At 39.0% G+C, this 26,603-nt stretch overlaps 1 protein-coding gene across 6 annotated transcripts in view; it reads right to left on the bottom strand.

Annotated features, from left to right (window-relative positions):
- Window positions 1-26,603, bottom strand: part of LOC112152542 (contactin-associated protein-like 4) — a 203,688-nt gene that overhangs the window by 61,503 nt on the left and 115,582 nt on the right. For all 6 annotated transcript variants that reach the window (XM_024282204.2, XM_024282196.2, XM_024282211.2 and 3 more), the window contains 5 exons: window positions 19,136-19,308; window positions 18,930-19,061; window positions 15,053-15,320; window positions 14,814-14,963; window positions 9,926-10,097 (listed from right to left, as the gene is read on the bottom strand). In XM_024282204.2, the coding sequence (XP_024137972.1) occupies window positions 9,926-10,097; window positions 14,814-14,963; window positions 15,053-15,320; window positions 18,930-19,061; window positions 19,136-19,308 (895 nt within the window). The remainder of the gene's footprint in view (window positions 1-9,925; window positions 10,098-14,813; window positions 14,964-15,052; window positions 15,321-18,929; window positions 19,062-19,135; window positions 19,309-26,603) is intronic.

Below are 26,603 nucleotides of genomic sequence, written 5' to 3' on the forward strand. Positions count from 1 at the left end.
GTAAATTTGAAAAAAAAAAAGAAAAGAAAATTTGAAAGCAGTTTTTAGCTCAAAAATACATATTGAAAACTTAAAGGAATTATTGACAATTTGAAAAAAAAAATTATACGTTTCAAAAATAGTATTGAAAGAAATATAGAAAAAAAATCTAAAATTTGAAACTTGAATAACAAAAACACGAAAATTGTCACCAATTTAAAAAATATATTTATTTGTACTTTCAACTATCCTTTTTTTATTTTTCATTCTTTATTTTCATTTCTCTGTTTTCAGTTTCAATTCAGATTGCTGAGCTGATCCTAATTTTACATGTGGGCGGAGCTTTGAGCTCATTGGCTACATGTTTCCCAGTGTGACAGAGAGGACTCCTCAATACATCCATCCTTCCATCCATCTTCTTGTCCGCTTCTTCCCTTTCGGGGTCGCGGGGGTGCCGGAGCCTATCCCGGCCACTGATGGGCGAAGGCGGGGTACACCCTGGACAGGTCTCCAGTCTGTCTCAGGGCCTCAATCACACACCCATTCACTCTCACATACACACCTAGGGGCAATTTAGAGTCACCAATTAACCTACGAAGCTTGTTTTTGGACGGTGGGAGGAAGCCGGAGTCCCCGGTGAAAACCCACGCATGCACGGGGAGAACATGCAAACTCCACACAGAAAGGTCCCAGCCGGGATTCAAAACGGGGCCTTCTCGCTCTAAGGCAAGAGCGCTAACCACTGCGCCACTGTGCAGCCCTCCTCAATACATATTAGCTATAAATTCCCCCCTACTCACTATAGTGCGTTTGCCATTTTCCAGTGCTGTCTGATCTACTATTCCAAAATCGAGTACACTCGAAATCCCCCAGAAGTCTTTGCAAAGAACTAGTGTGCATCGAAGCTCACTAGACTAAGGAATATAGACCACAATGCATTGCAGTCAGATGATTTCAAATAAAAAAATGTGTTTAAATATAATTTTTGGATAAACCGTCCACAGTTTCACCATCAGAACACAGTGGAATCACAAATAGACGTCATAAATGTTCGCATTGATTCGATTTTCACTTCGTGAAATCGGTGACGTCATATCCGGTGTTTAGAAAATAGAAAGAACAGTAGTGAGCATCGTGTCTGAATTGCCTTTCAAATCCAGGGCACTAGATAGCCCCCCACTAGGTTTTTAGTAGTTAGGGGGGGAATTCGGACATATTCATTATCTACACTCTTCTCAGTAACGTGAATATTTTCACACTTTTCTCTCATTTTTTTAACTTATTGTTCTATGAAAGTTTGAACAGTGAGAGTTAAAAAAATGAAGTTAAAACATTTTCTAATTTACCATTTCTGCTTTCAAATATTAATCTGTTCGTTCACTTTAAGCTCATCCTGATTTGACCCCATAAAGCTGGAACAACAGCATTTAAATCCCTTAAATTATCTATTTAAATTATTAAATGATCAACCAGGACAATGTCTAACACATACATAAACAAAACAGACAATGTACCAATTGTGAAACTAAAATAAGATTTCAAGTACGAATGGGTGGGAAAAAAAAGATAATCTTTCTCTATCTCAGATGTATGACTGAGTCACCCACTATAGCTCCTGGAAAGAAGGAAACAATCTTAAAGTGTGATGAATAATCTAGGACGCCACGTACGCTATTCCCCTTCCTCAAAGTACAATTGTATTGATGGTGACATAGAAAATAGGCTTCAAAATGAAGAATAATGCATCGGGGAACATGTCTGATTCTACTTCTTTCATACACGCTGACACTGTTATATGAGTTGGAACCTGAAATGATACAGTGGTTCTCTAGAGCGGCGACAATAACTCTGTTACTGCATCTACACACTGCAGTCGCACCAACTTCCAAACAAAAGCAATGATAAATAGCTTTGCTTTTGAACAGCAATACTTTTTTATGGGCCAAAGGTCTTAAGATTATTTCTCTTAAACGCCCGTAAGTACATAATTACAACCAAAAACTGACAACCCTTTGGGTCTTGACAAGTTAAAATGAAAAACATTGATTACAGTGCTCCTTTATAATGGGTCCTGTCAATGCTAACAAATGCATAATGGATTCAGGAAGTTAAAATGTTGGTTACAAGAAAAAAGAGGCAATCTCACACATTTGAACCAACAAGCCATTATGTCTTTTGATGTGCAAACGAGGAAAATCGGGCAGCGTTTGGTCGTGATAAAAGAACAAGTTCTATTATTCCTCTTCAAGTGTCTGTTGGTTTATGAAACTTGACGGCACTTGGGTTTAGTTTTTTGTGTTTTTAGCAGTTGAGGAATTATCTAAAACAATACTTTAAAAATTTTGGGGGAATAGGATTCAGCGCAAACAGTGAGCAAGTGTGTTTGGTATATTATTTCTTTGCTGAAATAATGTCTAGCGTTAAATCTCTGCCAGCAGGGACCCTGCTACAGTGATCAGTGGGTGTCTACTCCAAGAACCTGCATGCCTGACTCATGGACAAGGCCTGTGGAGAGAAGACTTTTTAAGTTAGTGTTCCTTATAATTACGTAAATTAGATAAGAAAAAGTGTCTTAATAGTGTAAGCTCTTAGAGTATCTAGTTCAGATTTTTCCGTCTTGATTTTTGAACATACAATAAAAAGCGGGGGATCAAGCAGCCTGCCATGACTGCTCTTCACCCTTAAGATGTTCACACTGCCCTCAGCAATGTGTATTAAAGCAACCACTTCCAATAAAGTCTATGTAAACATGTGTAAATGCACGTTTCAGGCTTCAAAACGTATTCAGAACTCTCAAGTTCAAGCACAGAACACTGGTTAACATCACTTAACATCTTTTTTCTAATCCTAATTTTTTTAAAAAGATTTTTTTCCCTTATCACAAGCTCGAGAAGTCCAGTATTTTTTACAGTCAATGTTGATTATTTAATTGTTTTGTCAGTGAATGATTCCATGAAAACACACTTCAGAGGAGAAATGTAATTAATGATAACGTTTACAAAAATAACTTGAACTTTAACACAACTTTTTATGCTTGGAATAAGCTCCAAAAGGTTTTGTGATTATAAAAGAACAAAGATCAAATATGATGCTGTAGGTTTTTATTCTCTATCACACTGAAGGAAGATGCTTTCTCCTGAACAAAGTATCCTTTCACTGTTTCTCAACATCAGATTTTCTTTGAGTGCATCCAGACTGTTTGAAGTTGCTCCTTCAATGAATTACACTCCCCAAAGACTGCATGGAGCTCCGTATGTTATTTATAGTTAAGTATCACGCTGTCTGCCGGGGCAAGAGGAGCGATATGAGAAACTGAGACAGACACATTGGGATTGGAGTAATCCAAGGAAATCATTGAACAGTGACGTTTGAAAGGCAAAAGTGTTTAAAAAAAACTCTTTAGAAGGTCCTTCATGCTTTCTTCTCATATCTTTCTATTCAGAGGGTCCTTTGAATTCAAGAAATCTCTATGAGTGCTGGTTAATAATGTATTCGTATTCAAGAGTACCCTCTTTTTAAATAGTTAATGTACTCGTCATACTGACATAAGAAAATGCATCTCGCACACTTTAAAGTCACAGATGATTAAGTAAACCCTGATGATGTTACTCTTTAAAATGAGCCATTGATAGAAAGCACTGATGCAAGAGAGAGGGGAGGAGGGTGAGACTGTTGTGGCAAAGAACTATGATCATTTATTAGAGGATAATATAGAAAGTACAATATGGAGAATAGCATATAAATGTAACAAGCTGATAACATGAGTGAAACCAAAGAGATTTGGACGACAAGTCTTTTTTGGTCACTGCTGATTATATGAGCGAGTGTCAGTGAAGGTTCGCATTCATTCAGGTGAAGTTTGTTTGGGATTAGATCATAGCAACTGGACTATAATTCTTCTTTCTTGAAACGTTTCACCATTCATCTAGGTGGTGTCATCAGTCTGATTAGTGCAAGGTTCAGTTGCACATTTGTTTTCTCAGGGTGGGGGACCTCAATTCCTACACGTTGATGGCTCATTAAAGGGAAACAAAGTAGAGAAACTAGAATAAAACCCTCTCTTTTTGGAAACCCAATCAGAGGGTTGTTGGGTGTGGTCGCCCTGGACTTTTTTATTTAGGCAAGATTTAAAAAATATAGAAAGGCAATATGCTCAAACTCATGTGAAGTGAAGTCTTGAGTAAGATAAATACCCGTTTACAAACCCCAAACCCCTATGTCAAGTCTCTTTAGGTTGTTGTGCACCTTTCGGCACATCCCATCAGAGGGTCACTACAGCGAATCAACTTTCACTGATTTGCAAAGACTGATAGTTTTACAGCCTTCCAGAAACAACCCTGGTTTTATCCGGGCTGGGGACCGGCACAGGGAGATCCTGACTTGTCAAGTTTCTAGGCACAGGTTGTCATGTTCTGTTTTCTCTCAGTCTCACTACATTCAGGTTAATCATCCACAGCTGTCTTCATTTAGTTAATCAACCTAACTGTTCTAATACCCCTCACACCCATCTGACTGCAGGAGCTCTGCTTTCTTGACTTTTGTTTTCATTGTAAGGGTTCCCTCCTCATGGGCGTTTTAGGCATCTGGGATCTGCCCTTTTGGGGAGGGGTACTGTCATGTTTCTAGGCTCAAGTTTAGTCATTTTCTGTTTTCGCTGTCAGTCTCACCATGTTCAGGTTAACTCCTCCACAGATGTCTTCATGTACATAGGTAATCAACCTCAGTGTATTTAAGGGTCTGGTTTTCAGTTCCTCAGTGTCAGCTCATCAGTTCTGCTCTGTTCAGACACCATTTTTGTTTCTCCATGGTTTTTGTCATGGTTCAATTTATTCAATATTTTAAGCTTCTGCCACAAAGCCTGGTCTCCTGCGTTTGGGTCCTCCACAACCATCCACCACTTCCTGACACAACTTGGGTCTTGTGACTATATAGTTAGGCAGTAGCGTGAAGAGTCCTACCAAAGTACTTGCATGTTAGGGCCTAATTCACTAAAGCCTTGCTTCCAATGAGCGGTCTGGTCCAGTACTTTGAGCGCTTCCATTGTAAAATGAACCCATTAAACAGTACCAACTAATGGACTCCGGTCGGTTGTAGGTCCATTGAAAAATAGAACAGAAGTGCTGGGGTGGAGCCTCTGTAGAAGAACTGGCATAATATGAAAAAAGAAGCAATTGTAATAAAACCTCCACATATCAGACAAGGGGGGTCCAGCAGAAAACATAGTAGTTCAGAGTACTAGGAACTAGGGCTGGGAATCATTGAGTACCAAACAATACGATGCGATACATGGCTCATGGTATCGATAATTTTGTGATACTGAGATTGGAAAAAGTCATCTCTAATAACTTACATTATATAGAAGAACACATTTTTTAGGAAAATATAATCCTATTTATTTTTTAGCTTGAACAGAATCATAATAAACAATGTGTGTCTTACTTTTTGCAACAAATAATTGACACTTTTGTGAAACATTGCTGAAATTAGTAATACTACGTCTTTGACAAGCATTGACACAAGAGAATTAGAATCATTTGTAAAATTCAATGTTAACAATAGTAAACATGAACAGCAGTGCCTCTACTTTTCAAAATTTGTTATAAACAACAGAACAAAAATTTAAAATTCAAGACATACTGGTGCTCGCGACAGTCTCACAATATGCGCCCCCAAAGGAACGTCTCACCAAAGGATGACAAATGTAACCTTTTACAGCCTCTTCAAATGAAAATAAAATATTGATACTTGGTGAGAACCCATCGAGAATCAATTGCAGGACCAAATATTGCAATATTGATATTTTGGCACACCCCCACTAGGAACTAGTAATACTGGGACTACTACTACTAGAACTACTAGGAATAGTACCAAGGTACAGATGCAGATGGTTCAAAATGTGATAGTGAAAGAAAATGGAAACTAGAAAGACATTTTTAATGTCAGCTGTAATTATCCTGACAGGCTCCATATCTACCCCCAATTATCCCAGAATTTCCAAGATTGTAATGCAGAATAGGAAGTATGTCTCAATAATCTCTGCCTCTGGCATATTCACCCAAGAAAAAAAAAGATTTTATCTCTCCACTATCTTTTAAGATATCTCTATGCTCCCTCCAAGCAATAACCGCCACAATTTATGTGTAAACTGAGTAAATATTTAGCCAGAAATGGCATTAATAATGGATATTAATCAAAGTGTACCACAGGTTTTGCACTTTTTATTTATTTTGAACAACAAACAGAGGTTTTCTGACTAATTACCAAAAGCATCCAGTTCCATCTATTAAACTACACTGAAAAAAAACTAATAAGATTTACTTAAGAAAATCCTCGTAACAATTTGCACTAACAATTTTGGAAAAAAATTTACTGCATTTATGAATATAAAAACTACCAACAACAATCTAGTAAAATTTACTTACGTCCACAAGTAAGGTTATTATCAAAGCTTAAGTAAATAGAGCAAACATACATTTCTCTAATAAAATTTACATAATTTTAATGAAAGCTCGAAAAGTGATTACAACAATTTGAAAAGTAGACCTTACTAATAAACAATCTAAATTTTTGATTACTTATAAAAAATAAGTAAACTTAACTTCTTTACTAGAAAAATCTATGTATTTGCATAATATTTGAATTATTATGTAAAAATTATGAGGAATAATTAAGTATATATTACCTGATGCAAAATGTTTGTTTTTTCAGTGTATCAATGAAATCCAGCTGGATCACAGAATCAGCTTTAGTTCTACGCCAACCTTCCCAGTGTCATTTGAAGAGATGGTCACATGACCACTTTTGATGTTGACAAGCAGTAACTCTCATTCATATTTGATGATGAAGCACTAAACTGTTGCCAAATGCTAAAAGTGTAAACTTGTACACAGATGTGCTACCATCTTAATTCAAACATGTTGATGGTAAGATTCATGAGGTATGGCACATAGGATAATAACGATAGAAAATCCAACATTATTAGCAGTAGCTCCTACAGGTTTCATCTAACATCTTTACCGTCTGACTCTGTCTGAACCACATCACTACAAACCTCCATCTGTCAGTCTCACCTCACCTGACTTTAGTCCATCTTATAAAAAAAATCCTGAATTATTTCTCTACCAGGGTTAGAGCTCTTGGCTCAGTGTGGTTCAAATCCCTGCTGGGTTCTTTCTTTGTGGAGTTTGCATGTTCTCCTGGTTCATGCGTGGGTTTTCTCCGGACACTCCGGCTTCCTCCCACAGTCCAAAAACAAGCTTCATGGGGTAATTGGTGTCTCTAAATTGTCCCTGAGTGTGACTGAGATTGTGTATGGGTGTGTGATGGTGTGGTAGGTATCACCACAGTAGTCAGGACTCTGTGACCCCAGAAAGGATACAATGGGTTAGGAAACTGGTTGGATGGATGGATGGACGGACGGATAGAAGGGGGGGATGAAAATCTCAACCAGAGGATTCAACACATCTCCAGCCTCACTATTTCAAACTGGGAACGATGGTTTCAGAGAGGGAGATGATAGTTCCAATCTTGACTGTTCATCAGTCCAACAAACCAGCACGGTGCCTGCTAGGAGACTCTGCCAGAGCACACATTTATTTGTTGTCTGCCACAATTTTCCTATTTTGAAATATGCTCATAAAGACGCACTAGTGCAAGTTTGTGAAAACACAAATTTTTCATCATTACCAACTGAGTGACAACTCTTCAAAGCTGTCTCCAAATCTCTGTTTGTCCTGGAAAGTCCATCCATTCCCTGCACTATGAGTGCTTGAACAAGCAACATAAGTCGTCTTATTTAACCCAGCTGTACAATCTGAAAACATGTTTTTAACAAAATAAACAATTTTCATCACATCATATTAAAATAAACAAATAGCTTCCTTTTTTGTGTCCATGAAAGTCTAGTTTAATAAACCCATAAATTGCTTTTTCCGGTGTGGCAATAAGTGACTCAGGATAAAAACAGGATGACACCTCATTCTCTCAAGGAAAACACAGACAGACGATAAGAGGAGACGATGAGTAACACTATTCTCCTCCACACCGGATTTCCATCTGTTCTCAGACCGGCTGGCACCTCCAGGTGGTTTGACACTAACAAGCACACAAACACACACAGGCGCACACACATTTCCATGTCATTAGTGGTTGCAAAGCTTGGCAGCATGTTTGTACACTGTGCACAGTTTTTTTTTATTTATTTTGTCAGGATGTGTATTTTTTCAGACGAGTAAATGCAGGAGGAAGGTCTAACATGTGAAATCAACCCAAGTGGAGGCCAAAAACACAGATAAACACATAAGATCTGCAACCCAAGTCAACTTCACTGTCAATACGGTTCCACCTGACTGTTGTTTAAATGACGTTTACAGCTCTGCTGGGTCTCCCAACTTCTCAACCAACCCGCTCATAAAAAACAAGTTTAAATCTGCTCAAATTTAGACAAAAAATGTCAAAGTCGGACTTTCATATGCATAAAAAATATTCATGGAAAAACTTGATACTACACCAGGAATAGGGAACTCCAGGCCTGGAGGGCCACTGTGTGTGCATGATTTCCAGATATCCAGGTCCTACTAATGACTGATTACCTGGTTCAGGTGTGCACAGCCAGTTAGAAAGTGCAAGAGGAGGGTATGCTGGAAGACATGCAGGAATGCGGCCCTCGAGGCCTGGAGTTGCCTATGCCTGTACTAGATAGTGAGGACATTTCATGTTTTGGTGCAAAATGTAACAATTTTAACATGGAAGTCAATGGACAGTTGATTTCTACAATCTGTTACAGTTGTTTTTGGTGTTTGGTCAGTTATAGAAAAAAAACAGCCTGAAAAACTATTTGAAAAAGGTAAAATTATACGTATTATAAATATTTATATGGCTGTTTTTTATTAAAGCACAACCCAGGATAAAAAAAAAGCTTACTGGCATGAGACATGAGGGCAATTTTATTTTACTGACAACTGAACTTTTGGTGGAGTTTATGAAAGGTCAAGTCAACTTGTATCCTGTGAATGTCATTTTCCTTTTTTTTTTACCCGTTTCTTCTGTTTTTGACTTCAGGCAGCATCCCTTTAATGATGCAGCCACAAATCCAGATACAAGATTTCACTTGAATGGTGGGAGTCAGGCACCACAACCACAATTTGTCAAATTAGATTCGATGTGGTGCTTTCAAGACCATTGCCAGGAGTTGGCACTCTGTCTCCACCTTTGCTCAATGGTGGGAGTCACCTCCAGAATATTGACTGCACTACGTCTCCCAGCAGCCCCAGCGCACAGATCCTGGATGCCCCGCAGCTGTCTCTTATTTGACCAAACATCAGTCAGGCCTGGCCACAGCCGTAGTCGAGTGCAATTTCAAACAATCAGGCAGTAGCAGTGGGGCAGCAGCACTGGGGGAGGGGGTAGCTTGAGGGTGGCAGTCAGAAATCGGTCAATCATCAGGCGATTTTGGGGACCTTGGAGGCCCTCCTATCAAGTCAATTATTGCGCTGCCTTCCTGCCACTGGACTGCCACTGGACTGCCATCTCACGACCTCCAAATGTGCCTGGGCGGCCACTGACTGTTTCAAAAAAATTGTCAGATTGGCGTAAAATTAAAATTTTTCTCTACACCTCTCGAGTCACTGCAGCGTGTAAAAATGTGACTGGCGCCACCCAACTACCAATGGCACTGCGAGGCTTGCTGCAAATTTGCTGAAAAACTGGCCTTTAAGTAGCTGTGCAGTGGCATTTTGGATATGTGACCAGATTCTGAGCCCACGATGACAAAAAGAAGGGGTTGGATTCAGGATCCAGAGGACATTTGGTCTGGTGGATTTAAATCCCATTCAAGAATTTAAACAATCAAACCTTAAAATTCAAGTTTTAGACCCATGTCCATTTGTACTGTCACTTCAGATCCTGTCTCTGTAATGGCTCATTCGTGGTTATTTTTGATCCTAACCTGTCAGTGATGCCACACATGTCGATCTGCAGTTGGCTGTAGTTTCCCAGAAGTCTTTGCTGGACCGCGATCAGGTTAACTAATTGGTTGTCCAAGGAAATGAGACGCATGCAACCCTGGAAACCTTCAAAAGGGTTTCTGCATTCCTGCTTCTGGCCTTCACCGGGACAACCTTGACAAAGAAAGAAAACCAGGAATTACACAAAATATTTTACCACAAAACAGAAAAAGAAAGAAAAACAAGGTTAAATGAAACAATTTGATCAATTCAAGGTTGAGAACGTCGTGGTTTTGTAAGAACTCATCTAAAGAAGAATGTCACTACAGCGTGTAGTGAAGCCTCATAAGGACTCTCTTTCAGGAGAGGGAAATATTGGTGAAACTTTCTGCAATTATGATATACAATTAATTATTTTCAGCTTCATATTTTCTGTTTACAGGTTTTAAAACTCCAATTTTTTTAGTTTAAATTTTTTTTTTCACTTTCAACTTTTTTTTCCCAGTGTCGAATCTTAAATTTTTATGTTTGAATCTTTTGGCCCAGTTCTGGCATGTGGAGGCAGGGCTAACACAAAGGACCAAAAAAATCGATGAGGGTGGTAACTTTAGTCCTGGTGCATTCAGTGACTGTGGAACTTGGAAAATTACCGTCAGAAAATGTCTATAACTTCTGTACTATGGCGGCAAGCAAAAGGGGCATAAAACACCAGGAAAAGTGATTACAAAAGGAAAAGCCTCCAGGGCTCCTTTGAAAAAGACATTTTTAATCTTAATAGGAATTTCCTGGTTAAATAAAGGTTAAAAAACAAAAAAAAGACAGCAAACACAAAGAAACCCTGTGTATCTTGTGGAGTCAATCTCACTATTCCCGCATGAGAAAAAGTCAAGCTGTGTCTGCCTTAAACCACTAGGCCACAGCAGATGACCGGAAGTGACCTGCGGCCATAGCCGTCTTATTCAAGCATGACGGTGTTTTGATGTCCATATGTGACACAACAAAACGGCACTTTGGACGCGGTTTGGATGTGTGGTTTGTATACATGCTTCAAAAGTGACATTTTTTAAGGCCAATATTTCGTTTTTTACAGCACATTCTTATTCCCAAGTCGCATTGTGACGCGTGGTTAGGGAACACTCACATCCTCAACTCGTTTTTTGACGTGCTGGCTGTTCCAATCAAATCAAGGCTCCCCAAACTCCGGGCCAGGTTCCTAACCATAACCTTAACCCGGTACCAAGCATGAATCGCTATCAGACGCGGATCAGTACCGGACACGAATCATTCCAGTACCTGTCTGCAGATCGGTACCAGTCTGTAGATTGGTTCCAGTACCAGACCCGGATTGGTACTGGTTCCGGATTCAATACTGGTTCTGGACATGGTACAAGACATGGACCAGTCTAGGGTTAGGATACCGGGTAAGGGTACAGGTACCAGGCGCAGACCGAACATCAGGACGGGTCCAACAAAATGACTGGACCCCTGGTTTATTATTTTAATTCATTTTTATTTTGTTTTTATTTTTTAGCCAGCATGACAAAAAATGATAAGTTGGGGACACCCAAAAGGTCAAAAAGTTTTTTTATGGGGCTTTTCCTGGCGATTAATGACCCCTTTCACTTGCCATAAAATGCAACTATGTTATCCAGTGAGCCACAGCAGACAACTGAGCCTTTTTCTTGGCCTTAGCTATTTTATTCAAGCATAACAGCAATTTCGATGTCTGTAGGAGACACAACAGAACACCACTTTGAATGCGCTAGAACTGTTTTGGATGTGCAGTTTGTACGCCACAAAAACGAGTGCTTTCTGCACCCGTCTTGGGACAACACTAGACAGCGTAATTTACGTGCAACTTTTAAATCATGGGTATAAGCGGCATTTTGGAGGGCCAATACTCTTTACGCCGCTTTTCCTGGCAATTTATGACCCTCTTCGCTTGCCACCACAGTACAGACATTACAGACATTTTCTGATGGGGATTTTCCAAGTTCCCAGTGTCAGGGGTCAGCCCTGTGTCCCCCTCTGGTCACTGGCGGGAGCAGTCTCCAGAGTACTGAATGCACTTCATCTCCCAGCAGCCTCAGCCCACAGTGTCTGGATGCCACTCAACTGACTCATTTGCTAATCACCCACAGGACACTTGAGCGCTGCTCAGAGCATTACTCAGTGCGAAGTATTGTTTGTGCCGCTCAGCCTGCATACCAAGCATTTCATCCTGACCTGATCTCCTGTTCATCTGATCCTGATTCTGCTTGTTTGCCCCAACCCTTGCCTAGATCCTGACCACTCTGGTTTCTCTCTGATGTTCGTTGCTGACTTCTACCCGCCTGATCCTGATTTACATTTGTGGACTATTAGCTGTCTTAATAATCCTGCTGCACTTGAAACCAGCCATCTGCCTAATATGTGACACCCAGGGTCAGTAAAAGCACCAGGACTGAGCTTACCACCCTCGTCGATTTTGATTGGTCCTTCGTGTTAGCCCCGCCCCCACAGGACAAAACGGGGCCAAAAGTTTCAAACCAGAAAATTTCAGATTCGAAACATAAAAAAAAAAAAAAAATTCTAAACCTGGAAAAAAACTGTTTTGAAATTTAAAAGCAGAAAATTTGAAGCTAAAAATAATTAAATTTATATTGTAATTGCAGAAAGTTTCAGACAGTTTACATTTTGTTGGCCTAACAAAAAATGTTCAGCTTGAAGTTTTGAAGTCGTTTTATTTGGGATTTTTTCACCCCAGTTTGGCTCTACAGTTAAGCCAGCTAAGCTAGATTTTACTGTGCTAGCTAGACATGTGAATGCACCGGGAGGCAGCACCAGTGATATTCTAAAATGTAGCCACACGTTTTTAATTTTTTTTTGTTTTTGTTTACAATTTAATTGTAAAGTGGTACAGTTTACATTAAAGTGCTGTGTGTTATGTCTCTTATGGTACCTTACCATACTTCCCTCAGTTACCAAGAAGCTTCAAATTCAAAGTCAAAAGTTTTGTCGTTTGACTTCTCAGGGTTTATAGGAAAACTCCATCATCTGCTGTAACTGCGTCTACCTCCTCTGTTCGAAATTAACATGTTACTGCCCTAAAAAGATTAGTGTCTACCCTTGAGATGTAGATGGGCTGCTGAGTTCTGACCTGCAGCTGTCATGAAATCCTATTATTAACAATGATGATGGTGTGGATAAGGTGTTGGACTCGAGGTATAATGTGAAAAAACTCCCATGGATTCAAATCTCGCTGCTGGTAATTGAATTTGACTTAATCAGCATGCCTGCTTCTTTAAGGTCCTGTGAGCTTATCTGGACCTGATAAGCGTTCACATAGAACCATGCCTGGGCTTGATAAAAACCCTTTAAACTGGTATTTATTCTTTTCTGTTTGAATTTGAGCGTCTTGGATCTCTTGTGTTTTTCTTTCTCTTAGTAACAGCTTGAATGAACCCTTTAACACCAGAGCTTGAGGTTTCTACTAACGTAAATCTCAACTGTTTATGAAAGCGCTTTTTCATCCCTTTAGTTTGGCTTTTTGCTTTAATGAAAAATGGTAACAACTGAATACAAAAATAGATAAGTTATTTAAGTTTTGTCATTCTGTTTAGATCTTTAACATTCAACGAAGTAAAAAATGTAAATTTACTGTAAGAAATTCTGCAGAAATTTGTTTTTAATGTAGAGTTAGTCAAATAAAGGTTTCCAAATGTTTCTTTACTTTGATAAATTCCAATAAAGTGGTTAAAGTTGTGAATAAATGCCGTTTAAAATGACTGAAAATGATTTGGAGTTATGTTTTTTTGTGCTATGAAAATAAAAAGCTCAGTTCATTCTAAAAGTATTGTTTTTTTTTTTTTTTAATAGATTCTAATATAATGCTTAGATCTGAGAGTAAAAGGGAAAAAATGATGGTGACACAGTCAGTCACTATTGATTAAAAACATGCTTGACTGCCTTGCATCTTTAATTTAAGTAAAGATGCTTTTTGACACCGGGTGGGTTTATTTCTATACAGATCTAGTGCAGGGGTGAGCAAACTGCAGCCTGTAAAACTATTTAATCTGGTCTACCAAGCATAAATAAATTACATTGATAATCCTTGCTTTATTTTCTTTATATTATATTCCCTATTGCACACTATAAATACATTGACATTTATTTAGGTGCAGGAAGTTATTCTGCATTTTTGTGGTGCAGGGAGATTTGTCATTATGTGTGTTTTCCGAGTCGGACAGTCATTTTTCCAATCATTCCAACACTGCATGAATGCAGCATTTCTCTAAGTTTCATTTTTCCCCTAAAGAACATCAAACCATTGGTGCAAATGACACTAAAATGAGAACTAAAGTCACAGTTTAAAATGACCCCACAAAATGTTCTGTTTTATAATACATCTGTTTGTTCTTAATCAAAAATAAAACATGGATTCATCCAGATGATGTTATTTCTTTATCTGAGGTGGATTACCAAAACACCCCACGCGTGTTCTCCTGGTCCGGCCCTTCTGCCAAATGTAGAGCCCTTTGTGGCCCACAAGTCAAAAGTAAAAAAGTTACAATTGTTATTTAAATAACAATGTTTAATTGACAAAAAAAGCCTTAATACTGTGTATTTTTTAATGATAAAGTCAGACTTTGTGGATCTTTTTGGGTTCTGGTTTGTAGGAACATAACTCCAGCAGAATCTGAAGCAGAGAAAAAACAGCCACAAAAGAAGCTGCTTTTCTCCACGTCAGAATCAGCAGATTCACGTTGATCACATGACCGTTTAAAGATTTGAGGTATGTCAAAGATAGCATGTCCTTTGGGTGTCGCTGGTGATCTCCAGTGTTAAAAGGTTAATTGAAGTATTGTGTTTTTTTTTTTTGAAGTCTTGCTGTTGGTTAGCTGTTCTTACCTCCAAAGAAAATCTGGTTATCTATGTTGACTGGTACCGGTGAGGTCGTGTGAGCGACGCCGCCTTTGTCTTTATCCACAGAGACTGTCAGATGACCGAGTCTTGAGATAACAGCTATGGAGTGCCACTGACCGTCATTCAAAGCAGAGCCTAGAAAAAATATGTGTCACAATCAAATATGAATATCCAACTTTATTAGTATTAACACTGATAGTTTTGATTTAATTTGTTGAACCAACCAGCGCTGAGTTCCAACAGTTTTTTGCCTGCTTTATGTATTTGGAGGCAGAGTCTGGCCTCACTGAGGTACAACCAGACCACTCCTTTCTGCTGAGGGAGGTCAAAGGTGGTTAGAAGCCCCGCCTTGTTCCACGTCCTGAACTGGAATCCGATGGACAAAGTCCCAGATGGCAATGATGTTGACCACGGCAGCTGGAGGAAGCTCTGGTGCTCGGGGAACGTCACGGCAACAGAAGTCGGCTCAGGACAGAAGAAACTCACATTACCCTAAAAATGAAAATAAAACAGGCAAGGTCAAGATAAATAGTTAAAAAAAAATGTTTTTAGGGGTGTGTATTGGCAATACAATATTTATCCCAATATGTATGCCATGATACGAAACATATCACGATTTATTCCAAGGCTGTACCAGAACAATTTCCCCCTTTTTTTAAGAGTATGACTAAAAAACCTGATACAAGAAGGGCTGGGTTGATAAAATTGATTTAAACTTAACAGATCAGTAATCAGCTCATAAAAATATCAATTGATTTAGCATAAAGTGCTAAAGCGATCCTAAAGTTTAATGGAATTTCCCATAGGACGGCTAATGCTAACGCTCAGTCGACCTAAACATACATTTCTGACTAAATGAACATCTTTACAAATTCACAAGCATGAATTTTACAAACTTTTTTAAGGAAATATTTTTTTAAAGTAACTGTTTGTGGTCTAAAACAGTTTTTTGCTCATACTTTCTTCTTCTTCTAGACTAAGGTGAAATGCTATAGCGTGATCACCACCTAGTGGCCAAACTGAAACGTCCTCCAGGAGAAGCAGAACAATGTTTCCAATGTTAATGATCTGAACATTTTAGTTAGAACTTCTCCTTTAGAGAATCCATGTAACACTGGATGATATTAACAATCTCATTATTTCACTGATACATTTACAGTCTGTGAACTGGATCAGATTAATATAAATGTATTCAAATCATATAGTAGATTATTAATGTATTTCTAAACAAATGTGTATAAATGTGTAAATTCTTTAAATCCAAATTTGAATTGAATAGAGGGGATTGGAAAAATGGAATCCAATTGATCCAGGCTCTTTCTGGAAATTATTATTGATTCCCAGCACCAGATATATTCGCCAAACCAAATCAATTTCCCCAACACCCCTAGTTTTCAATGTTTGCACAAAAGAAAAAATCTTGAATTTGAACTGTTTTACACACACTTTAGCTGAAGGTTCATCTAAACATCCACTGGAGTTCTCTCCAATGCCTCAGAGTTCAAAGCTGCAACAGTGAAACATATTACAGTCCTCAACAGAGAATATCTGCCAGCTATCTTTGCAATGCTCTATAAACCCACACACCAACTGAAAGCCGACTGTATTTCTGCCGAAGTGATATATGAATGTATGCTTAGGACATTGTATCCACACTGCAGCCCATCAACTAAATGTAGAATGTGCAGTGAAGAACAGAATTCACTAGAATGTTCTCTACATGCAATCCTTTGGTTTTTGAGGAAAATGTTTGACATTTTAGGTTTACATCCAAGTTGTAGAACACAGGAGTTCTCTCCTCATTTTGACAACGTAGACACCCTCTATCTGAGACTACCGACATTCCAGCTAAATTCTTCAACTTCTTCTGCATCCTCATTACTCCCTGTCCTCATTAGGAGCTCATTAGCTTCATTAACCAGCTAGCAGCGGCGCCACTAGCTTGCAGATAATTTCCCACTGGTTCGAAGAGCGTCAGCAGGCCCGAACACGCCGGGATGTACAGGTTCCCAGAAATACTCTGGAGAATGACCGGCAGGTGTTCCTGAACTCTAGAAGTTTGGCTCACGCCACAGACACCGCAGAGATTTCACTTGTTGTTGTGTTGCACCGCCTAACAAACCAGACGGAGAACACAACGCTTCATCAGGGTTTGAAGGAGTCTCAACTTCCTCCAAAAAGATTGAGATAGAAGGCTAATAGAAGGTTGTTTGTTTGAATTTATAATGTTAAAAAAAAAAAAGAAAAAACATTCATTGTAAAATGTAACCCAAAAGTTTATCGTATTATTTGAAAGATCTGCCTTCTCCATCTGCTCAATGAAAATTTACAACGTTTCTAGAACATGATCTGTGGCCTCCAGCTTGAAATAGATTCAGGGCTTGTTTTTAGCAGAGCAGACGTTTCTAAACAACACGGAATAAATTAGCAGAGATTTCTAACCGCCGTACAGGTAAACGACAGAGCGACCACACCCAGGAGCAATGCAAGAGCTTGATTTGATTCTATATTCAGGTTTTAATTACAGATAACATGATACAAATACATATATTCTGCTTGTCATTGTAAAGTTATTTTCTGTGTCTGAACACTGTTCTTTTATAAAAAGGTGACACACAGCTGTGGACTTAATGGAAACAGAACAACATTAGCAGAAATGGTTAAAAGTTATGTTAGGTTGGATCAATAAACTGTTAGCTGGATGGAGGTTTAAAACCTTGATTTGAAAGTAATTCTGTCTCCACATTTGCCCTTAAATATAAAAAACCTCTAAATGTGAAAAACAATAAATCCATTTGGGTGAAGCCGGCTGCTAAATTTAAATCATTTTTGCACGTCGTTGTACAAGATTCTGATGGAGTCCAGGTCACGTCTGAAGTCTGAAGCACAAGTTCTAGTCTAATTTAAAGTTTCACAGTTTTAATGAGCTTTCTGTTGTCATGGAAACACACACATTATCACAACATAGTACAGAGAGAGAATATATACATAAAGTAATTCATTTTTATTAAAATCTCTAGAAGTGTGACTTTTCAGCCTTTTTTATTTGGGATATATTGAATCTAAATCGGTGACTGTATGTGAGAATTGGACTTGGTGACCCCCCCCTCGTTTTCCAAACAGGAAGTACCTGCTGGTTTTAAAAAGCCAATATTCCATAGACTTCTATAGAGAAATAAACAGATAACTCAATCTATTTGTTAGAATAACCATTCTCACTCTGATACCTTTTTTTACACATTCTTAGTAATCCTACTTTTTTTTTTAATTATATTTTTCTTTAGTGTAAGTTACTCAAGTTATAAACTGACCAATCAGATGCCTCAATAAAAGTAGGTGGTCTCACGTCCAACATTTAAAACATTTGATTGACTCCTGATTGATTAGAGTTGTCACAGAAATGATTCGGGTGAGTATTAGCAAGAGTCTGGTGATACGATGCACATCACAATACACATCTTAAAAAAGCTTTGCCCCTGATTTTTGAGTCAGTATTAGGATCATTGACATTTTTTAATCTTTCAGCAAAGCAAATGCTCAAAGAAGTATGAAATAAGCTAAACAGAAAGACATATTTCATTTGTGAGAGCAAGAGCTGTCATGTTTAAGCAGAGATAATCTCCACCCGGGCCAAACATGTTAACTCCACCCGGGCCGGACATCCCCATGAAAAAACAAACACCCACCTCACCTCATTCACCACTGAAAAGAGCTTTCACACCTGCATCTCTGTTTGATCTGATTACACTCCAGCTCCAGAATACAAACCAAAGACACAACCGGTATGGACTAAATGAATTTATGGACTATAAGAATTTGTTGTTTTATGTTGATTGCTTTCTTGTTAGTCCTGAGTTAAACCTAAGAGTATTTTGACATTTGTTTGAAATGCTGAGTTTGCTGAGAAATGTTTGATTGAGATATCAACTTCTTTCTTTTAAGGTTTTCAACCTATCATTTATCAATCGTCATCTGCCAAAATAAACAGAAAGAAAAGCAAAATGATTGAATGACTGAGTTGATTCCATGTCCTTTGGAAGACAAAGCCCATCGAGTCAGGCAGGAGCTGGAGGAGACCAAAAGACTCGACAAGAGCCTCACCTGCAGGGCAGTTTGTGGGTCTCTGTGTTTGGACAGCTCGATCAGGTTGAGGTCGTCATAAAGCAGGTTTTCTAAGCAGCCGTGGAAGTTCTCCTTGAAGAAGTTTGGCCTCTGTGAGGCCCCGACACTCAACTGATAAAAACACAGTGAGAGTTACTTTTCTTCATAAACGAGTCAGCGTTTTCATCGTGTTTGTGCCTCCCCACCTGTCTGATGCTCCAGTTGCTGAGCAGAGGGATGTGAATTCTCTCCACGTGTTTGTCCACGCTGAGGTTCAGGTGGGAGTGTTTCTGCTCCAGCGCCACATGGTGCCAATGCTGGTCGTCTAGCAGACTGCCGAGGGAGGCCAGACGCTGGGGCTCAGGGGATGGACTGCTGGCTGGAAAAGAGGAGGAGAAAAGATCAGAGTCTGTCGGAAGAAAATGAAAGGAAAGGAAGGAAGTAAGAAAACAGAAATGATGAAGAAGTTAGAGCAGCTGTAACCGAGAGCTTCATCATAATGTGATCGAGACAGACAAAAGTCTGTTTTTCACCTTGATGTTAAAAAAGAAGAAATAAATCACTGGTGATGAGATTAATTATAAATCCCTCCTTCCTCTGCTTTGATCTCTCTCTTTATGTCATGACCTGCAGGTTTGTTGATTCCTCGTGGTCTGACCCGCTCGTCTGACCCGGGGTCAGCCTGAAGACAGCTACAACCACCCCCGCCTCTGCGCTGCATTTAAAAACGTCTCTTTTCTCAATATCCCAGCGAGCGGATCACTGCAAGGTCAGGCGAACTCAGCTCATTAGGAGCAACATGAGTTCATCAGCATACAACAAGTGATAATGCCTGACTTGAAGAAGTGCGGCAGAAACAAAGTGAAACATCATTAATGATAGATGAGCACCAGGCGCTCCCTGAAAGTGGATTCATCTCCATCCCTCGGTGGTGATGCGGGAGAAACTTTGTGTTTCAGCTGAGGGGAGGAACTGGAGAACACAGGCATTAAAAATGCACGACGTTTTCTTGAGGGGGAGCCAAGCCCAACCTCAGAGACGCTAACAGGCAGTTTGGAGGATGATGGACAAATCTTTGATTCTGCAGCTCACTGTGTGAGGACGGAGTTACTGCAGGCAGGGAAGAGGAATCAAAACTCCAATATTTACTGCACGGCACAGAGGAAGTCTGTTGCGTCAAAGCTTCGTGATGATTTATTTGATTTCAGTTTGGGAGGGGGGGTTTGAGGAAGACAATGGAATCAATTCAAAACAAATATGATCTCCAGACTGGCATTGATTAATGGGACAATTATGATGTTGTAGGAGGTAGAGAGGAGGACCTTACAGGATGGATGTTTCATTAGAGAGATGAGTTGATTACTGCATGAATGATGGCTGGAAAGTGTTGAAATCAATATGAGAGATTAGAGGTCAAAACCAACTAATATACTGCCCAGTCATATTAATAAATAGAGCTGTCATCTTGCTTTTCTTCATCAGTCACTCTTTGTTTTCCTTCCAGTTCTATCATGTTAAGCTTTCACCACACAAAGAAAGTCAATTTAAAAAATAGCAGCTATTAACTTTGCTGTAACTTTGCATAAAGTAGTTGTTCAGGTCAAGCCAGACACCAAACTGATTCTCCATGAACGTTTGTTAAACGCTGAACCCGAGCGCCTGAAATGGAATGTTTTGTAGTTTTTGATGCATTTCATTGGCCACAGTAAATCAAATGGCAGTTCTTCAGTGATTATCAAGAGTAAAAAAAATTACAAGCCTATCCAGAACTATGTAAAATATTACTTTTCTCTAAAACGATATATATATACTGTGTGTAACATAGTAAAACATAGTAATAATCGTAGAGGATAATTATCATCCAGAGCAGGTGTTTATTATGGATGAAAGCAACAAATTCTACATAGAGATGTTCTCTCCCACTCATTTAATGAAGGATTTATGCTTTTTTTTAAGGCACAGAGACAGAAACTGTTTATGTTGACCAATACTCCAATCTTCTTTAATAAATGTTTTCCAAACCATGATCGGATGTGTTATTGATGAGTATTGATTGGTAACAGACATTCTGCTGCTACAGGAGGTGGGGGGTGAGACGGAGACTGGGGGTTCTCTGTATTTGCGTATTCATGGAGGACACTGGTCCCTGACCCCCGCGAATAAGGGGGAATACTGTGTGTGTATATATATATATAAACTTAAATATATATAATTATAAATGTAACCATATTTTCGGCACTATAGGGTCTGGTTTACTTCAGAGCGATTTGTAGTCCCCCAGGTCTCATCGGTCGCGTGGCCTTCAGAGCGGAATCGCCCAAACCGCTGTCAAATGTGACACCTGTTGATGACATCATCTGCAACTGGACTTTTACACATAATTCTATGTAAATCATCGCATTGAACCTGAATTTATTTCGAGCAAATAGAGTCTGTGATGACAGAGAAACTGTCTAGAAAAAAATCTTTTTAAGACACAAGATGATAAAAAAATAATTAAAGAAGTCAGAAGATAGTTATCTTCCCAAACACACAGAAAGACAGAAAGAGTGGATAACTAGATAGAAAATGGAACAAGTTACTGGGAAGATTTGTCTTAAATCTCATATCTTGCAGCTCTAGAGAATGCAATTTGCCGTTGATTTGTAGGTTTTTTCTGCCTCAGTATTTCCTGCTCAGTGGACGAACACACCACCTCTCTGCTGCATCGTGGTGTACCTGCACATCTGCAGACACAGCAAGAGTCTGGGCCAGATGTCCTTTATGTTAAAAATACACACTGGATCTGATTGTGTCACTTAAAAATGTCACTCTGAAATTCATCACAGTTATCACGAGTAGTCACCAGCAGAACCAGCCAACAACAGTATGAACTAGACCACAGCTGGCTGATCGCAGTGAAGTACAAACTGGACTTAGGTTGCACTTAAAAGCTGTGAGTTTTTTCAAAACATGACTTATTATTATCACACTGTTGAGAGGCGCTCTGCTAAAAAGTCAGTTTTATTTACAAGGTGAAAACAAGTTTGGCCACTATTGTAAATATGTTAACATGAGTAACATGCAGCGATGTCAGTCTGGGATTTCTGTGAGCCACTAACACATGAAAAGATTAGGAGTTTAGAGTGTCCTACTGCTGCTAGTTACTGTACACTCTGCACCTTGTCCACATATGTAAGTTTGGTTTCCTGAGTGATTTGTGATATACGTAATTCATAAGTGTTTCTTGAGTTCATCCTTTGTCGATGTGTGCAGATGTCTGTCGAGGACTTTGGCTGACAGGTCTTTACGTGAATTCTTTTTTTAGCTGTTGGCTGGTTGAGAATTATGCAGTTAATGCATATTTTAGGTAGTTTATATGCAATTATTGCATAAATGTTATGAAAATAGTGCATGATTCTTGCAAAATAATTACATACATTTCTGGCTTTCTAGTACGGTTCCATGTGTTCACAAATGTCTAACAAACTTTTCAAGCATGTACCACCGATGTATAACTCATATTGTGCATGAGGCGCACATTCCACGATAAAATTATGTACGAATCACCAATGAATTGCATATAAACTGAGCAATAATCACGCATGGTTCATGCATGAGTGACAGGTAAATAAATCAGTCGATCTTTCACCCTTCCAGCAGTCCATTCTGAGCGGGGGTCGAGCCAGAGGGAGGAGTGTCGTGGGCGGTGGGCTGGGTACAGCGGGCCCGGAGGGCTGCCTCGGCAGACCAGAGGAATCTAGAGTGTTTAAAAGGAGGGCTCATGGCGGGAGATGATCATGGTGCTGAAAACAACGTGACTTCTGCTCAGGCGGGAACTCTAGCAGCCAGAGGGTGAGGCCAACCAGGAAGTCACAAAACATTGCAGTACCGGCACTGACCAATGGGGGTGCTGCTTAGAGTGAGCAGGTTCCCATAGGCCCAGTGAATCAATCCTGTAGCTAAAGTCAAAGTCTAAACAATTCTTCATCCACTCAGTTTACTTGGAAAATCTGTGCATTTGGATTAATAATGAAGCGTTTTTTTAAGGAGTCAACCAAGAAGGGTGAAATGCCAAGCAGTAGCTTTTTCTCCATTACAGGCGCTCTGCTCTGCCTCATCGCTGCAGCCTGAGCTGAGTGCAACTCTTTCACTTTATCATTCACCACAAGCCCTCCAGACAATATCACTTCACTGTATCTTGTCTGCTATTCTATTACGGCGGCTCAAAATCTGATCACTTTTATCAGGAAAGCAGCTGCTGTAATTATTTCTGCAGCTCTCCCTCATAAAGAACGACAGCCGCGATGAAGACTGAAACGATTCACCGCTCGGGTCAGAGAGCACACGCTCTGCTGAAGGACTTCACTTTTCTCCTTTTAGAAGTCAAAAACAATTACAAATTACTGCTTGTAACTTAGTACAGTATTCTTTGTGTAGGTCAATTAATAAAACAAACAAAAACTCTACTTTACAATTTCTGAATTCTGCAGTATTTGCATCTCTTCTGAAATCTTTGAGTTTCAAAGTTTCACTTTCTCTTTCCTCAGCTTGTGTTTTTCCCTCTGAGCTTTTTCTGGTTTTATTTTCGTCCGAGCTCCATCTCCGTTGTGCGTCTTGTCTCGTTCTGCTTCCTGCCTTTGTTTCACACTTGATTACTTTAACTGACTGTCACACACTTGTGTTGTTCGCCTGGTATTATTTACATGCCTCTCGCTTTTCTTTGCTCTTTGCTGATCCTGTTTTCTGCAAAGCTGCTGCTTTTGCAGCATGAGATGGTGTTTCTGATGATTTGACCAGCTCCAGTACAGAGGTCAAGTGCATCGTTTTCTGAAATTGCGATGGTTATTTTAGGTTCGTTTTATATTTTTGTCTTCTTGTGGACCATGCATTGGCTTTTTAAGCACATGTGCACTATTACATATTCTTTAACGTTGCAGATGCAATGAAGAAATGGCGCAACTGAAGCTGAAAAAAGAGCTGGTGAGTCAAAAAAGAAGAAGCTTTGAGCTATTTTTTATCAACACCGTCCCATGTGAGCTGGAAAGGGACAAGATGACAGAGGATGAAGTATTCCACAGAGGATTGCTTAAAGAACGGAAACGCTTTCTTCTTGCTGTTTTCCAAAAAAGGACAGAGATTTTAAAAAAAGAAAATCTGACAACAAAGAGGAACTGAAGAGAGAAATAATGCAAACATGCAACGAAAGGAAAGAGAAATGTGATTTTTTGAGTCTGAAAATAGAATTTCTTTTGATCATGGATGAAAGAAGCTGGTCAGACTCAACAGAAAATCTACACAATAACGTCTTGAAGCACCATGGTGGAGTCATTATTTGCTTTTTCATTTAAATAAACCCCCTTATAGTGAAAACTCCCTGGTGCTTTTAGTAATGGTAGAACAAAATGCTCAGATTTCACTGCATTTGAAATCTCAAACCAATAAAGCAAACATTGTTTTTGAGAAGAGGAAGTGTGATGCAGCCTGAACATCTGACCAAAATGGAAAAGAATGACAGAATAACACAACAGATGTTCTTGTGTGGCTATAATTTTGGTGTTAGGATTTTCTACAAACTGCCGACCTGTTTAGGGTGTACCTTTTGTTATGGTTACTTTCAAAATAAAATACATTTTTTTCCACATTGGATTATATTAATGCAGCAAATGTAGTAATAGGTAATGTCAGCAGTGATAAAAAAAAAAATACCCTTTGCAGTCCATCTTGGCCACAAATTTGGAAATTTAACAACCCAAAATTAAATCAAGAGCAAATAAGTGACTAAATATTTATTTTTCTGACCATACAGCACACCGAAAATCCTTCAATTTGTTCAAAAGTAGAAAATTCGCCTCATAATTCGGTGCCTTAAAGGTACAAACTCTTGTTGTACTTACTGTCCTTCGCAGGGATTTTCTGTGCTACACGGTGCACAAAAATATGTGAAAATGTTTTAGTTGTCTTTCAGAGTGAACTATATCCATATATATGAACATATATTACATTTGGACCACTAATAAACAAATAATTAAATATTAGTTTTTTTATTAAATATTAGTCTTAAAGGTGCGCGGCGTGAAAAATAAACACCTATTTGAGCTACAATTTATTGAAGACAGGACACAACTGGAAGATATATAGTATTCAGCATCTAAAATTAAAGGTTTTTTTGCTGATTATTACTGGATAAGGGGATAAATAGAGGGTAGTTCGCCTTGGGCGGAGCTGTCAGACTCTTCCTGGAGGGAGCGGTTGGCATCGATCTTACATCAGCACGTTTCCAGCCGCTTGTTTTTGTGGGTATGGGAGGGGCTGCTGCAGACAGTGCAGGTTTTTAGAGGATTACTCTGAAATGCATGAACACATCAAAAAACCACTTTGAGGTTTTTTATAGAGAGGAATGAACTGTAAAATGCATTTAAAACCCCAGAAAGTAGAATTTTCATGGGAGAACCCTTTAAAATAAAACAATTGATATTTTTCTTTAACCACAGCCACAATGGAGGGGTTAAAAAGCGGCAGGTTGCAGAACCCTGGTCTAGAAGATACAGTAAAAATATTCAAAAATTCAGCAAAAAAAGATGTTTAGGTTTGCAGCTCCCTCAGCTTCCAGAAGGATCCTTACTTACAGTTTGTTTTTTATTGCAGCTCTTTTTAAATTAAGCTCGTTTTGGTTTGGATTTATTAGTTTTTGATACAATTCTTTAGCTTTTTTTGTTGAAGAAAAGCTAAAAAAAAATAAATAAATAAATCACCAGTGCCAACCGTATAAAGAGAAAGAGTACAACTATGAAGAAGAATTTCAAACTAAGATCCACAAGAAATGTCAGAAACGTGAATTTCCTGTGAAAGAAAACGGACAAAATTTGAACAGACTTCACAGAAAACACTGGAATCACTCTAATCTCTCATGGTTGTGGGGTAGGATGGGTGTGTGGGGGGTTCCTGGCTGCAGGGCATGCCCGGGATTCAGATGGGAATCCTGAGGAGAAGTTTGCCATATGGTGATGATTCAGCATGGCAGCGTGACAACATCTGGTTTAACCCAGTTCACACAAACATTATCATCCATATGAACACAGTTTGTAAGCCGTACATCAGCTCCGGCGGAGGCTGGCCTGAACACATGCCACCGCGGTCTGAGGACATCCATCATGGAGGTTACAGCAAACAGACACACAGAGAAAACGGGAGACCCACAGATAGTACGACCAGCACATGAAAAATCCAGTTTTCCACTGTTTCATGTATGCGCTGCATGACAGTCATGTCTTAGACGTGCAGTAGATGAAATTATGATTCTTCATGTCTGCTGAAATCTAACAGGCAGTTTTCTCTAATGTCAAAATGTTTTAATAAATCAAACCAGGTTAGTTATTTTTCAGTTTTTGACTGACTTTTTAAAATATATAAATATCTTTTATGGGGTTTGTGCAAAAAAATGATTTATTAAGTTATTGTGTCTTTGTTTGAATTGCTGTTTCAGTTATAATGTTTTTAATAAATTAGCAACATCAGTAAAGCAAAGTGATTAAAAACTATATTGTTTAAACTCTTTCTAATCCTAACTGTGCAAAATTTTCCAACAGCATTATTTAAAAAGTCAGTTTGAAATGTAAAAGGATCTTATTCGCTCCTGTCTCTGTGTGGAGTTTGTAGACCAGAACATTAAAGCATAACTAAACAACATCAACT

Source organism: Oryzias melastigma, linkage group LG17 (assembly GCF_002922805.2).
Source record: "Oryzias melastigma strain HK-1 linkage group LG17, ASM292280v2, whole genome shotgun sequence".
Classification (NCBI taxonomy): Eukaryota; Metazoa; Chordata; class Actinopteri; order Beloniformes; family Adrianichthyidae; genus Oryzias; species Oryzias melastigma.